At 45.4% G+C, this 14,749-nt stretch overlaps 1 protein-coding gene across 1 annotated transcript in view; it reads right to left on the reverse strand.

Annotated features, from left to right (window-relative positions):
- Positions 1-5,766: 5,766 nt before the first annotated feature.
- TRMT61A (tRNA methyltransferase 61A) overlaps positions 5,767-14,749 on the reverse strand; it is a 56,345-nt gene continuing 47,362 nt past the window's right edge. Inside the window, exon 4 of the mRNA XM_053366930.1 lies at positions 5,767-6,771. Within this exon, the coding sequence (XP_053222905.1) occupies positions 6,443-6,771 (329 nt within the window). The 3' untranslated portion in view covers positions 5,767-6,442. The remainder of the gene's footprint in view (positions 6,772-14,749) is intronic.

Genomic DNA, 14,749 nt, shown 5'->3' on the forward strand with positions numbered 1-14,749 from the left:
CAAAGGAGCACTGTCTCCCAAGACAGATAAATGCCAGCAACTGGGCCCAGGGCAGACTTACCGAGCATGTGGTCAGATGCATCAGGACTCACATCATCTGAAACTGATGCCACAGCAGAAGCTTAGACATGGCTCTCTACAGTGAAGGTTGCTAGCTGATGGCTTTTTTAAAAAATAGGAAGATAAATGAATAAAGGACAATGCTAGTCATGTCTTTTAGCTATAATTGCAGGAAGCTGCCTTATCCAGTCAGGCTATCTGTCCATCAAGTCTGTTATTGTATATTCCGAAAGGCAACAGATCTTCAAAATCTCAGGCAGACAAAGGCCTTTTCCCATCACTTGCTACCTCAATTTCTTTTAACTGGAGATGACAAGCACGGAACCTGAGACTTTCTGCAAGCAAAGCATGTTTTCTACCACCGAGTAGTGTTCCTCCACTAAGATGGGAACCTCGCCGTTTAGACAATGAAATCAAACCTAAATAATATAGTCCATCACCAATCAATATATGCAAAAGGATAAACAGAGTCAAGGTACCAAATAAACTGCATGCATTTCTGTAACAGGTATGAAAATGTTTCAGCAACGTTACAAAAAGTAAGTCCTATGGTCCCTGACCAATAGTCTATACAATATCAACCAAGCAATCCTATGTGCTTCACAACATGGAAATGAAGACACACAGTGTGGTGCAGTGGGAATTTGAGTCGGCACAGCTAGGTATTTCAGAATACATTTTTCTGTGCACCATTGTTGAGATATTTCAGAATATACTGATGTGATAGTCACCGCCTGCAATTGTATATGGGCCACAGTCCATAGACTTACTCTTTGAAAAGTTTTAAAATCATATCTGTGTTCTAGAAATACATGAGGCTTCTGTAGTGCCGTTAAGTGTCCTCTCTCTCCCCCCGCCCCCATTTTAGAAACACAAGTTTCTGGTCCTTAAGACTGTAAAGATAGGCTTGAAAGTATGTAAGTAGCATGTGCTGAAATCTCCGTGTGGCTTTTCCAGCAGTCAAGAGATAGAGCTCTGTGGGCCCTTCCTCAAAAGGAATGCTATGTCAATGTGTGCAGATTCTTACATTATTAACCAGCCTCATTAATAGACCATAGGATAGCTTTTCCTGAACTTTATTTTGCAGAGTGAAGAGGGCTCTCTATGGAGATAAGGAGCACCAGGCTGGAACCTGGAACTCAAATGTAGAACCTGATGGTCCCTTGGTCAGAGATCCTGCAAGCCAGTTCTTAAAACCACATGTTCTTATAAGGTAAGAAATGTAAGACCTTTGTGCATGCAAAAGAACTACAGAAACGACGAGAGTGAGGTCAGTGCTTCCTACACATTGACATCTTCGAAGCCAGTCTGTTGGAGCAGCTGCAGAGGTGGATGTGCTGCTCCACATCCCCAAATCACGTCAGAAGAGCCGGGCATATCTGCCAGCTCTGGAGATCTAAAGGACACTCCAGAATGCCTTGGTGTAGAAAACATCTGCTGGGCTTGAACGGATGAAAAGCATGTATCTTAAGAGCGCAAGAGCCTCTGGATCAGGCCAATGGCCCATCTAGTCCAGCCTCCTGTTCTCACAGTGGTCAAAACTGATACCTGGGGGAAACCTGCAAACAGGACTTGAGGGCAAGAGGATGCCCCACTCGTGCGGTTTCCAGCAAGTGGTACCCAGAATCATCGCTGCCTCCAACTGTGGAGTCAGAGCACAGTCATTGTGGCTAGTAGCAATCGATAATAAATAATAATAATATTTTTATTTATTTATACCCCGCCCTTCCCGGGCTCAGGGCGGCTAACAACAAATTTAAAACACTTAATTGTAAAAGCAGCATAAAATACAGTATAAAAACATGAATAACAATAAAATTCAAAGTTCAGAAATCAATTTAGGGGAAATCCATCTAATAAGCATTAGATAATCCCTAGGGCTAGCTGGCTGAATTAGTCCTACTTGGGCCAGCAAGGAGGCCAGGGGAGAATTAGCTGTGGGGTCTCAGAGCAGGCAATCTTCATAAAAAGGGAAGGGGAGGGAAGAGAAGGGAAATAAAAGATCAGGCTGAATTCAAATTGAAGGCCAGGCAGAATAGCTCTGTCTTACAGGCCCGATGGAAGGAGGTTAAATCTTGAAGGGCCCTAGTCTCATGAGACAGAGCATTCCACCAGGTTGGAGCCATCACTGAGAAGGCCCTGGCCCTGGTGGAGGATAGTCTGACTTCCTTAGGGCCCGGGACCTCTAAACTATGGTTATTCATCAATAGCCCTCTCCTCCATGCATTGTCCAATCCCCTTTTAAAACCATCCAACTCGGTTTCCATTACTGCCACCTATGGGAGCGAGTTTTATATCTTTTAGCTATGCACTGGCTGAACAAGTACTGACTTTTATTGGTCCAGAATCTCCCAACATGGAGATTCACACACGGAGTGTTGTACTTCAGGCTCTGTCTGTGGGCTTCCCACAGGCATCTGTGGGAAGAGGGTGCTGGACTAGCGAGGCCTTTGGTCTGATCCACAGGGCGCTTTTTAAAATTTATGCATGCAGCTCTATCTCCCATCTCTCTGTCTGCATGTCTTGCTTGATTCAAGCTGCAGAGATTGTCTTCATCAAGACTGCCAGCGGCGGCTTTGGAGCAGCGCTCTCCCTTTCCGCCAGGGATGCTGGAGGACACTTTGCAATTCAATCAGGCACGCGGAGACTTGTCTGCAGGGAATGACATCCCTCCCACACCTGCCTAGGTGAGTGAGTCAGGGAAGAAGGCAGCTACCAAAGAGAACAGGCTGCACCCTCCATCGCTCTCCTGTGAAATCCAGGAATGGGGCACCAGCAATGAATAACGGCAGAGATGTGAATCCTTAGTTTGACTGCAACATTTTAACCGGGAGCAAGGGACAACCTAAGAGGCATTGACACTATAAGCCTGTCTTTACTAACCTGGTGCCTACAGATACAATTTCCATCGGGGCAGCTGTAATCCAAAACCTCTGGGGGCACCAGGTTGCCAAAGGCGGCCGCAAGATGTGCACAGGCAACTTAACCCAACCAGCTGCAAAAAGTGCTGTGCATTTAGTTTCCAACTTTTAGAAACCCATCCCTGCTCTGTCCCTTTATTGCTTCCTCTTCCTTTTTAATACCAGAGAAGAAAAGTGCTTGGCATTTTTATAGCATTGTATGTTTGATGTCCTGTCCTGCGGCAAAAGGGGAAGAAAATACAGCCCTCTGTTACAGCACTTTCCAACTCGCTGCAATGCAGTGAATGCTGGAGCAACAGGGGGGAGGCTTCATGAGACTGGCTAAGGCTGAAAAACGCTGTGCACATTTTCTCAGGACAAGCAGCACTGAACACCACTTACTTCTGAATGAACGGGCCAACACCACATGAAATAAGCCAAAATTAAATCACAGCCGCACTGCTGATTGCAACATTTCATTTCAGTTTGCCTGGGAGCCTGATGCAGCCCTCGGGTCTCTCTGTTCAGCCCTTGGGATTCCCCAATGGCCACATCCCCTCCCCAGCCCTGATCTGCACCTTCCTTTTGAGCGTTTTTGCCAGGACTGGAATGAGTCCTTGTACTCACATAATCCCTCTTGCTTGCCCGGATGGAGGGTTGAGAGCAGGGTTCGACTCCGGGTAGAATTTAGCCTACCCTTGTTGGCTTTGAGTATTGAGAGACAATGGAGTGTTGAGAGACAATGGAGTGTGCCTCTGGGGGTGGAGTCAAACTATTGTGTTAGCAGCACCCAAGGGATTTCCCCAGGGCACAAGCCTGGGCAGTGTGTCTGGAGGTCCTGGGCTGTCCAGATGACGAGACACGCCCCTCCTTTCCCCTGGCCGGCTGATGTGGTCCAAAGGAAAGCAGAGCAAGGCGTTTGGCACCAGCTTGGCTGCAGTAGTTGCCAGAAGGAGGCGTTGAAGGCGCCGTACAACCACCTAAGGGACTCCCTTCTGGATCTGTGTAGGGTTTTTACTCCTGAGCCTTTTCTTCTCCTGAAGAGATCCCATAAGGCAGCAGAGGCTTAGAATCCAGAATATGGGGTGTTAGGGGAGGGGTGGTACCTCTAGTGGGGACATGTTCTGCTCCTTCTGGGGTAGTTCATCCATCTTTGGTCCCCGTTCGCAGCTCTCACCTGTGGCTCCTAGAAGCTGTCAGCATGCAACAGCAGCTACACCCTGGCAAACAGTTTCAACTGGCCGGCTAAACCAGGTGAGGGCAGCCAGTGGTTCTCAACCCCTTGGTGAGTTAGGGACTTCTCCTGCATGTGAAAACAGGCTCCAGCAGCTTGAGCAGACAAGACCAATAGTGGGTCCAATGGTCAAGGAGGAGTGTGTGCTGTAGAGGGGTAGACGAGGCTCGCCTAGGGCTGGGCAATACATCAAAATATCGTCCAAAACCGGTTTGAAGCCCCTATTGTCTTATTGGTTTCATAATTTTTGACCTGGCAAAAATATTGCAAATCATGGTGCAGGATGTGGGTGTGCTATGCAAAAATCACAATGCGGGAAAAACCGTGAATCCAGCCAGTGCCCCTATATAGCTCTATCCTTATACCAGACATTGTGATAAATCAGTGTATCAGGATGCTTAGCTGGTGATATATTGCGATGTTGAAAACGAGGTATCGCCCAGCCCTCGGCTTGTCAACCTCGGAAAACATCCCATCTAGCCTAATGCACAAAGGCAGAATTTACATTCGTTGCTCCGCCCACTTTGCCTCTGGCCACGCCCACCACCTGCATGTTAACCCTATAAGGTTGTTCAAATGGGAGTCTGGAAAATGTCCCCTCCCCCTTTCCCGGCTTTGTACTAGAAGCATATTGTACCAAGGACATACAGTGTCGATTTGAGTGCAAGCATCTTAAGGACAGAGACATTCACTTGGTTCTGCTTCCTCTCCTTTTGTAGGCTTAAGCAGCTCCCCCTCCTCTTCCCCAGTTGATCTGATGTTTACATATGCCTGCTGTTCTCTCTTTGCTTGCAGGCAGGCGGTTGTAGCTACCCCATTAATGATGCAGCAGCAGAACCTTCTATCCTGCTTTCCCTCAAAAGTACTTTCGAGCACTGCATAACAGAAGACTTTTAACATCCTTCCGAAGAGGAGGAGGAGGAGGCGGAGGCGGAAAGCTGCAGCCCTGGAACACTTACGTAACAGCTTCGAGCTCAAATGATTTGCTTTCCTGGTTTTTAATCTGCTCAGCTGTTCTATCTTTGCTCGCCGCGGTTGGCGGAACTTTTGTTAAACTGCTACAGATTAGCACCGGGTCTGTAACCCATCGAAAGCTCAGCCATGTTTATTTTTGGTCAAGAAAAGGGCAAAACCGGATTCGCACTTTCAGGCATATCTATTAATCAGCCGGCGCGTGGAATGGATAAAAAGATTTGCCTTGTGGCTCGCATTTCACCCAGGTCCTAGGAAGATAAGATTGTGACGTGCTTATACGCTGGTTAAGAACACCAGGGAAGGGTTCGTTCTGTTTACAGCAATGGACATCTGTAAATACAAGTACCGTCTTACAATACAGGACAGATTGAATAGGGGAGGGTTTTTTTTGCTGCTTGTTGTTTGGCAGGGAGGAAGCAGGATGCAAATCTAGCCATTTATTCAGGGCCAAGTGAATGTGCGATTGTGCTGAGGATTTTGCTCACACAGAAGAGGTAGAAGAGCTGTCCCTGAACAGAATTATTTCAGGATGCAAGCAGGGATGAGACTAAATGATACTTCCTATAGGAAACCTCCAGCTCCATTCAGCATTAGACTTGCAGCCTAACTTTCTCCCCTCAAAAGCTAGCCCTGTGCTTTGAATGTTTGTGACAAGGGAGACTCACTCACGTCATGCAACCACAATAAATTGGGTTTGATGCTCTTTCCATGCTGGTTCACCTATGTGTGCATGTATGCGTATATATGAATCCACACATCCGCCTGCATTTTTTGACTCTCTTTGCAGGGGCTGCTAGCCAATTCTGGGCCTACGGCAAAACCTTTTTTATTTTATTTTTAAAAAATCCAAATATTAAATAGATTCCCAACGGCAAATACAAAACCGAAAGCAAAAATTCTCCCCATTGCACACCCTCTTAGAGGGAAGAATCAATGCAGGAGTTCCAGAAAGCAAAAGGAAACCTTGTTGACATCCCCCCTCCCTGCCCCAAACAACCCCAGTAAGTGGCTTTTGCTTTGCAAAGTCCACCCCACAGCTATTAGCTGCTAATCCATCTTCCTACCTGACAGGCAGCCAAGCACTGTTCCAGAAGGACAGTGTACTGCAAGGCTGATCTGGTTAGCGCTCCTGCGTGCTATTTAAACAAAAGCATAATCTTACTCAGTCTGACTATATATGGAATTGCCCGATGAGCAAAAAAAGCCTGGGATGCTTGATTGGGAGGGAGGGAAGGAGGGAGGGCAGCAAAGAGGCCGCTAGCTTCGCGAGTAACTAAAATAGGCTTTTGGTAGCGAAGGTCAAATACCCAGTGTGACCCACCATCTCCCTTGGCGGCACACCGCTTTTAAACTGTGCGTTTCCCTGCTGGAGACCAGCAGAGGAGGCACCCTGATCGGATGGGCTGCCTTGGTCAGACTCCGCTCTGGCGTTACCCCCGATTCCTTTTCCAAGGTCAGGGACTGGCAAGCTGATTGTCCGAACGTTGTACACTCTCAGCAGGATCTCCAGAGTGTTACATTCGGCAAAGCCGTGTTCCTCCAGGGCCAGGCAGGTCCTTTGCACTTGTTCGATGCAAGGGGAAAAGGAACAGATGCGTCCACCTACAGAAAAAGAGGGAGGGAGAAAAGAGGATGAATGAATGAATGAATGAATGAGAAGCGGCAGCCTGGCTAATCTCCTCCAAACCCCGTTCCCTAGCAGTGCTACCCGAGCTCAGATTCTGTGAATCACTTATTTCCATAGCAGCTTTGCTGAAGTCGCTGGGGCCGCCCACCTGGTGTAAATTCTATGACAGGCGCAGTTTTTCGATTTCCTGGTTTTATACAAAGTGGGGGGAGGCTGCTGACTCCTACACACTGGAGATTTAGAGAGAGGTGGGTGGGTGCAGGTGTGAGGATCTGCCTCCTGCAATTCAGTGCAAGCAAAATCCTGTAAAGAGTTTGGAAAGGGCAGGACTTTCAGCACAGAGAGTATTTCTGCACCTTTTCTGTATTTCATCGGCGTGCATGCAGACAGGCAACAGGAACAGTCTGTGCCTTATCCTTGTGCCTGGTCCCTGGGTTGTTAGCATGTCACTTCCTAGACCCTTCACGCAGATGCTATAGCACCTCAGTAAAGAGATACTGACTTTCGCACAATGCGCTTCGTTAATGTCAGAGTTGTCTAAACAGTGACGGTCTCTCTTTTCCTCCGCTGCTGTACAAGTTGTCTCGGGACGGAGAAAAGATTTTAAGGTTTGTGATCGGGACAGGCAGGCGGCAAAGGCACGCAGCTAATCTCAGCTCGCATCTCCTCGACTCGCACTCCCCCCAAAAGGGTGGCATCCAATTAAACAGTTCCACCGGCACAAGGACTTTCAACTGTCCAATGGAACTTCCCTGCCTTCGTCTCTGTTGTAGGAAGAACATATTTAGGGGTTGCACAGCATGACAAGTCCTTGGACGGACTAGTGGAACTGTCTAGTTGGACACCACCCAACATTATAAACAGTAGACGTATGCAAATCTAACCGGTAATCCTGTTTTTTTGCCTCCCTTTGCAGGAAGGAAGGCATTGCACAACCTCTTCCAGACTTACACAATGCTGGCTACTTCACTACGCCTTGGGGATATATCTCAGGGATATCTCACGAGTTGCCTTTTCTGCTTGCCAGTACACTGAAGAAGACAGCAAGTCTTTTATACAGAACCCAACCTAGATGCATCTAGCTCAGGTTGTCTCAAACTTGGGTCCCCAACGGTTTTTGGACTACAACTCCCATCATCCCTAGCTAGCAGGACTAATGGTCAGGGATGATGGGAGTTGTAGTCCAAAAACAGTTGGGGACCCCAGTTTAGCTGAAACCCTGATTTAGCTGAATACGTGCCCATCCTAACTGGCAGCAGCTCTCCAAAATTTGAGGCCTCTCCCAGCCCTACCTGGAGATGCCGGGGACTGAACCCGGGACCTTCTGCAAGCAGAGCACATGTTCTGTTGCTGAGCTACAGCCCTTCCTTGTGTCCCAGATACCCAGCGTTTGAAAACAGAAGTTAATCAGGCTCAAACAGCAGCCCACAATCCCAGCAGAAGGAAGCACACTTGCACAGGAAACACACAAATATAATTTCTGGCGCTACAAGGAGCAGACAATCCACATGGTTTAGAGAGATATAATTGTTTCTGTTAACTTTTTTTTTTGCATTCATATGAATGCCAGCATTAGACCACATAAGGACTGTGGATCCACAGGCCTTTCATGGCTAGGCTTAAACTGAATGTCTTATCATTTCTTTTCCCATTATGACTACTTATCTACCTGTTTAAGAAGGAATGGTGCTTTAAGCCCTATGCAAAACATCAATAGGCAATCAGCAGCAAAATTGTAAACTTTGAAGTGCAAGAGTTCTTCGTGATGGGTTCCAAAACCACACCTCTAAAGAAAATCCAGCCAGCTGCCCATATCCATCTATTCCCACTAACAATATAATACTGTTTTTTTTAAGGATCAGCTAACAAGATATACGGGTTATTCAGCTATGTTTTACTCAGAGTAAACCCACTGGAATTAATGGACCTAACATAGCCATGTCCATTCATTTCAATGGATCTACTCTGAGTAAAACTTAGTTGAATACCTCCTCCCTGTTTACAGAATAAATCCCAGCTTGTTTTTTTTTAAAACAAAACAACCCCCCATCCCCACATTGAGCTTTTACAAAATACCTCCAGTCAGCTGAAATTTAAACTTGGTGTTTAATTAGAAATGCAAACACTCCTGCAAAGAAATGTCACCTTTTAAACGGCTAGGGTGAATCAAGGACAAAGAAAAAACCCTGACTTTCTTTCTTTTTCTTTCTTTCTCTCTCTCTCTGCCTCCCTAGCAGCTAACCTATCACAAACAATAATAAAACTTGAAAGCCTCCTTATCACCTCCTTTACCCCGCCATTCTGCCGGATGACATCATTGCTCCTGTTCTAAAAGATGTCCTGCACACCATTACAGGTGATAAAAAGTCTTACACTGTTATTATTTTGATTTCTTACTTGCCCATTTGCCAGAAGGATTCAGGTCAGGTCACTTAAAATTCAGTATTAAAAAAAGAACAATTCTAAACAAACAGCTGTCACTATATATTAGGCTGGGGTGGGGTGAAGGTATTTTAAAAGCCTGGGATTTTACAGTAGGTGGAAAAATAATCCCTGCTTGTGGAATGGCCTCCCTGGTGAGACGTCTCTGCCTCCCTCTCATTTAAAAGCATTCTTGCTCACCCAGCCGTTTGTTGGCTCAAAGATACTGGCCATGGCAACCACGAACTTCTTAGTGGTGAGAGGAATGTGGTTGCTGTTAGGTGCTTTTAAATGTTTAAAGTAGTTTTTGTTAAATATATATATATATTCTTAATTGTGTCATTGCAACTTTTTTGTGTTTGTTGCCCTGAGCTTCTCTGGTGAGAAGGGCAGGATGTAAATTTAATACAGTAGTACCTTGGTACCTAGGGACGCGGGTGGCGCTGTGGGTTAAACCACAGAGCCTAGGGCTTGCTGATCAGAAGGTCGGCGGTTTGAATCCCCACGATGGGGTGAGCTCCCGTTGCTTGGTCCCTGCTCCTGCCCACCTAGTAGTTCGAAAGCACATCAAAGTGCAAGTAGATAAATAGGTACCACTTTGGCGGGAAGCTAAACGGCATTTCCGTGTGCTGCTCTGGTTCGCCAGAAGCGGCTTAGTCATGCTGGCCACATGACCGGAAGCTGTACACCGGCTCCCTCGGCCAGTAAAGCGAGATGAGCGCCGCAACCCCAGAGTCGGTCACGACTGGACCTAATGGTCAAGGGTCCCTTTACCTTGGGTTACAGACGCTTCAGGTTACAGACCCCTCTAACCCAGAAATAGTACCTCGGGTTAAGAACTTTGCTTCAGGATGAGAACAGAAATCGCGTGGCAGCGGCATGGCGGCAGCGGGAAGCCCCATTAGCTAAAGTGGTACCTCAGGTTAAGAACAGTTTCAGGTTAAGAACGGACCTCCAGAACGAATTAAGTTCTTAACCCAAGGTACCACACTGTACATAAAATATAAATGTTGAAGAAGTGGCTTTTGAGGAGAGACTGAAGTGGGAGAAGGAAACAAAGGGGTTGTTGGCAGAAGACGATGTGCCTTGTGGAGACAAAAGACCAGTCTTTAGAGGTGCCACAAGACACGATAGATTTATGGTGGCATAACCTTCCGTGGATGAGATCCCACTTCATCCAATGAAGTGGAAATCCATCAGCCTCAACTTCGGTCACTTTGCTGCTGCAAATGCAGCAGTTTGCCTTCATGCCCAGATGTGCGCTCCATTGTCTCTTCCCTGACCCACAAAAGATTGGCAATCCCTGGTCTATATACTACTACCCAGACCTTCTGTGCATTTGCCGAAGCGGGATGTAAAATTGAAATAAGGACATCTGCACAACTGAGCATGGTTCTAGCTAGATGTCGTCCACTTCCTTCCATGGGTTTTTGCTTAGAGCTGAGTCTTCAACCCGAAGTTCAGTTTTTACTAATCCTCCGAGACTGTGGTACCCACAAGCAGGACTTTTTTTGCAGTTTCTGCCCCATCTTCTTCTAAAAGTCAAATCCTCTAGCAAAGCAGATGCTTGTTTGCCCATCTGTGGTGGGGTGTCTGCGCCACAATCGCTTGAGGGAAGAGGTCAAAAGGTTGACCACAAGAGAGGAACCAGGTCAAATGGGCAGGAGGTGCAGGATGTTTGCTTCTTACTATCTCCAAACTAGAGGGCAAGCAGAGGTCACCAGAAGGCAACCACAGAAAGCCTGCAACACACACACACACACACACACACACACACAATCTGCATCTGCTGCCAACCACAAATTTCACCGTAACTCCTGAGTGAGAGAAACACCCAAATCTTGGCAGGTTACATTTTTATCTGGGAGCCAAAGTTTGAAACTTAGATATACAGTGGAACCTTGGGTTGCGAACGTGATCTGTGCAGGAGGCACGTTCGCAACCTGCAGCGCCGTGTCTGAGCACGTGCAGGTCACGATTCGCCGCATGTACAAAGCGCAATTTAGTGCTTCTGCGCATGTGCAAGCGCCAAAACCCAGAAGTAACCCGTTTCGGTACTTCCGGGTTCGGCGCGGTGCACAACCCGAAATCATGTAACCTGAAGCGTCTGTAACCCAAGATACCACTGTATAAGCTAACTGCCAAATGGCACCTTAAGCCTAGGTTAATAATAATAATAATAATAATAATAATAATAATAATAATAATTTATTATTTATACCCCGCCCATCTGGCTGAGTTTCCCCAACCACTCTGGGCAGCTTCCAATCAAGTGTTAAAAACAATACAGCATTAAATATTAAAAACTTCCCTAAACAGGGCTGCCTTCAGATGTCTTTAAAAAAGAAGATAGCTGCTTATTTCCTTCACATCTGAAGGGAGGGCGTTCCACAGGGCGGGTGCCACTACCGAGAAGGCCCTCTGTCTGGTTCCCTGTAACCTCACTTCTCGCAATGAGGGAACCGCCAGAAGGCCCTCGGTGCTGGATCTCAGTGTCCGGGCTGAACGATGGGGGTGGAGATGCTCCTTCAGATATACAGGTTACAGTTGCTACAACCAAATGTCTAGGTGCCTTTTTTTCTCCCCAGTGAAATTTATTATGATTATTATTATTCATTTCCATACCACTTTATATTTTAAAGAAAAAATCTCAAACCAGTTTACAACACATTAAAACATCAAACGAAACAGTCTAGAGCCGTGGTTCCCAATGTGGGGCACACGTCCCAAAGGGGGGCAATTTGATTTTTAAGGGACGCAATTCGAGAATGAGTTATTAACAGTGAATTAGGCTTCCTCTATGTGAATAGGAGTTCACTTTTTGAATAATAAGAATTATATGCCATGGGGGGAGCACATTGGGATTTTAGAGATGTTTAGGTGGGGCATGGCCAAAAAAAAAAGTTGGGAACCACTGATCTAGAGTAAAAGAAATTCAAGGGTTCAGAATTTCAGATCCTTCTCTAGGGAACATTCTGCTTTCCTCATATTTACTGTCTCTCTCACCCCTTTTTCCACTTCTCTTTCCTCCACAACCACACTGATGACCACAAAAATGCCTCAATTTGACTGTAATGACCTCTATGAAAGACTATGATTTGAAAGTAGAGACAATGAATGAACTCTTGTTGCTTATGGAAAATCTTAATAAGAACACAATTTTTAAAATGGTATCACACATCAACTTTACTTAGATTTTATCCTTTTGTGGATTGCACCAAGTTCCTATTCAACTGACCCTTAACAGTGCAACCCTATACACAACTACTCAGACGTCAGCACTATAGAGTTTGATAGGACTTACTCCCAGGTTAAGTGGGTGCAGGATTGCAGCGTAAGGATATGATAACCATCACCCAGGAATTGCATTTCCCCCTTAAATACCTGCAATGAACTGTTTGGAAAGCCTTAATAAATACACAGTACCCACAATTATGATATTGTTAATTAAGTGTCTATTTCCTAGCATGTGCTCAGTCTTGAAATAATGCAAAACCCCAAAATAAATCCTACAAAGAGTTCTCAAAACAGAGAGATACAACAAGTGCATTTTTCCTGCTTCCTGGAATCAACATGAACGATTACGTAGAGTTATTGCTAAAACCCCCAAATTATTTACACAACGTCCTCTGAACATACAAATTAGTAACACATTTTCACATTAAGATCAGCCAAGGTTAAGAACGCACTGCCAAATTATAATCCTCAAGTAAGAATTGTCGCAAGGACCCTAAATTATTTTTTTTTAAAAAAATTCTACGAGTTCACAAAGTAGTTTCCCTCTCACGAAGAACAGAGGTCGACCAAAAAAATGTCAGCACACTTTCCGTATCTTACGACTGAACAATATGCTGTTACAAGAACCCAAAGCCAATTGCACAACCACCACAGCTTCTAATAAACAAGAGGTTCTAAGCAGCAACATGTTGCATGTGTGTGTGTGTGTTGTGGGGGAGCCTTAAGACTCCCCAGGGTGAGTGAGCAGTCAGCTGGGCAAGTGAGTTAGTGGCCAGGTGAGCAAATGACCAGGTGGGTGGATGCTGGCCAGCTGGTGAACAGGTGCAGCACAGCCTGCATCTAAATGGGCTGGCACACTGATGGATTTTTCCCTCTGGCAGATGGTCTTGTGGCCAGCTCAGCTCCTCTCCAGCTGTGGGAAGAGGGTGGAGGCAGCTCAAATAAATAAATAAATAAATAAATAAATAAATAAATAAATAAATAAATAAATAAATAAATAAATAAAATGATGTTTTATTTATACCCCACCCACCCGGCTGGGTTGCCCCAGCCACTCTGGGCGGCTTCCAACACATATAGAACTAATAATAAAACATAAAACATTAATAGTAACAATCTGATCCACTATAAAAAGTCGCAATAACTTTAGAATAAACAACTTATCTCAAATAAAGCAATATTCAACAATCCGTTAGAATCCAACACTAAGCAAATAATAATTAAACAATAATTTGCACTTATCAGTTACAATAAAGAATTATGGATCAATAAACAATAAAAATAACAGCAAAACACAATACATAAAATACCACCAAGGACACACAAGGACTCCTCCTTATGTGTGGGTGTTATTATTATCCTTAATTCATCAATTGCCTTCTAAACTAGTCTGAAGGCAATTTAGACATGAAAAACAGTTTAAAACACACACATTTAAAACAAGACTGAAACCCTAACAAGTGGGCAGTCATGGTAAAGACCTATTTAAAAGCCTGCAGAAACAAAAATGTCTTCAGCTGTTTCCAGAAAGTGCAGATATTGGGTGCCTGTCGTAACTTGATGGGAATGTTATTCCGCAGGACAGGGACGGCCACCAAAAAAGCCCTGCTCCGAGGTACTGCTCTGACTTACTATCTGAATAACCCGTTCAAAGTGAGGGTTGTCCCTTTGACTATGACAGCAATGGCTTTCCAGAATGGAAATAAAATCTAGGGTGAATTGCACCCTGCCCCTGTCCTCCTCGCACCCCAAACTCGCTAGAATCAGCATAAGTTGAACAGATTACCAATGACCTCAATTTTAATTTTTGGAAGAACCACTTGCCCCCACTAATATAGGCAAAGGTTAACTACAAGGCAATCCCAATCCCACATTTTTCAGCCCTCCATTTACATTCCACTGGGAATTGTTGACGAGAAGCACAATCTTTTCTCAACCAGTTACTCAGGGAAAGACACGCACTGGGCCTTCTTGTTCCATTATAATCCGTTCAAAAGGAACATAACACAGTTCTCTGGGGGGAAAGGGAAAAGAAATATGGTTCCACTTCCTTAGCTTCCCATATAAGTCAATGCAATCCTTCTTAGTGCTTGTCCCACTTTGCAAACCACACTTTGGTCCTGCCACAGCATTGCCTTGGCAGGTTATTTAAGCTAGTAAATCTTTCTGGAATCTTCATCCCAGGATCTTCATCCTCCCAGCCTCCAATAGGAGCAAGGAAACTTGCTACATCTTCAAGAGGTAGTAGATGGAGGTTGTTGATGGAGCAACTTGGGTCCCCCATCTCACACTCCT

This window comes from Podarcis raffonei, chromosome 1 (genome assembly GCF_027172205.1).
Source record: "Podarcis raffonei isolate rPodRaf1 chromosome 1, rPodRaf1.pri, whole genome shotgun sequence".
Lineage (NCBI taxonomy): Eukaryota > Metazoa > Chordata > Lepidosauria > Squamata > Lacertidae > Podarcis > Podarcis raffonei.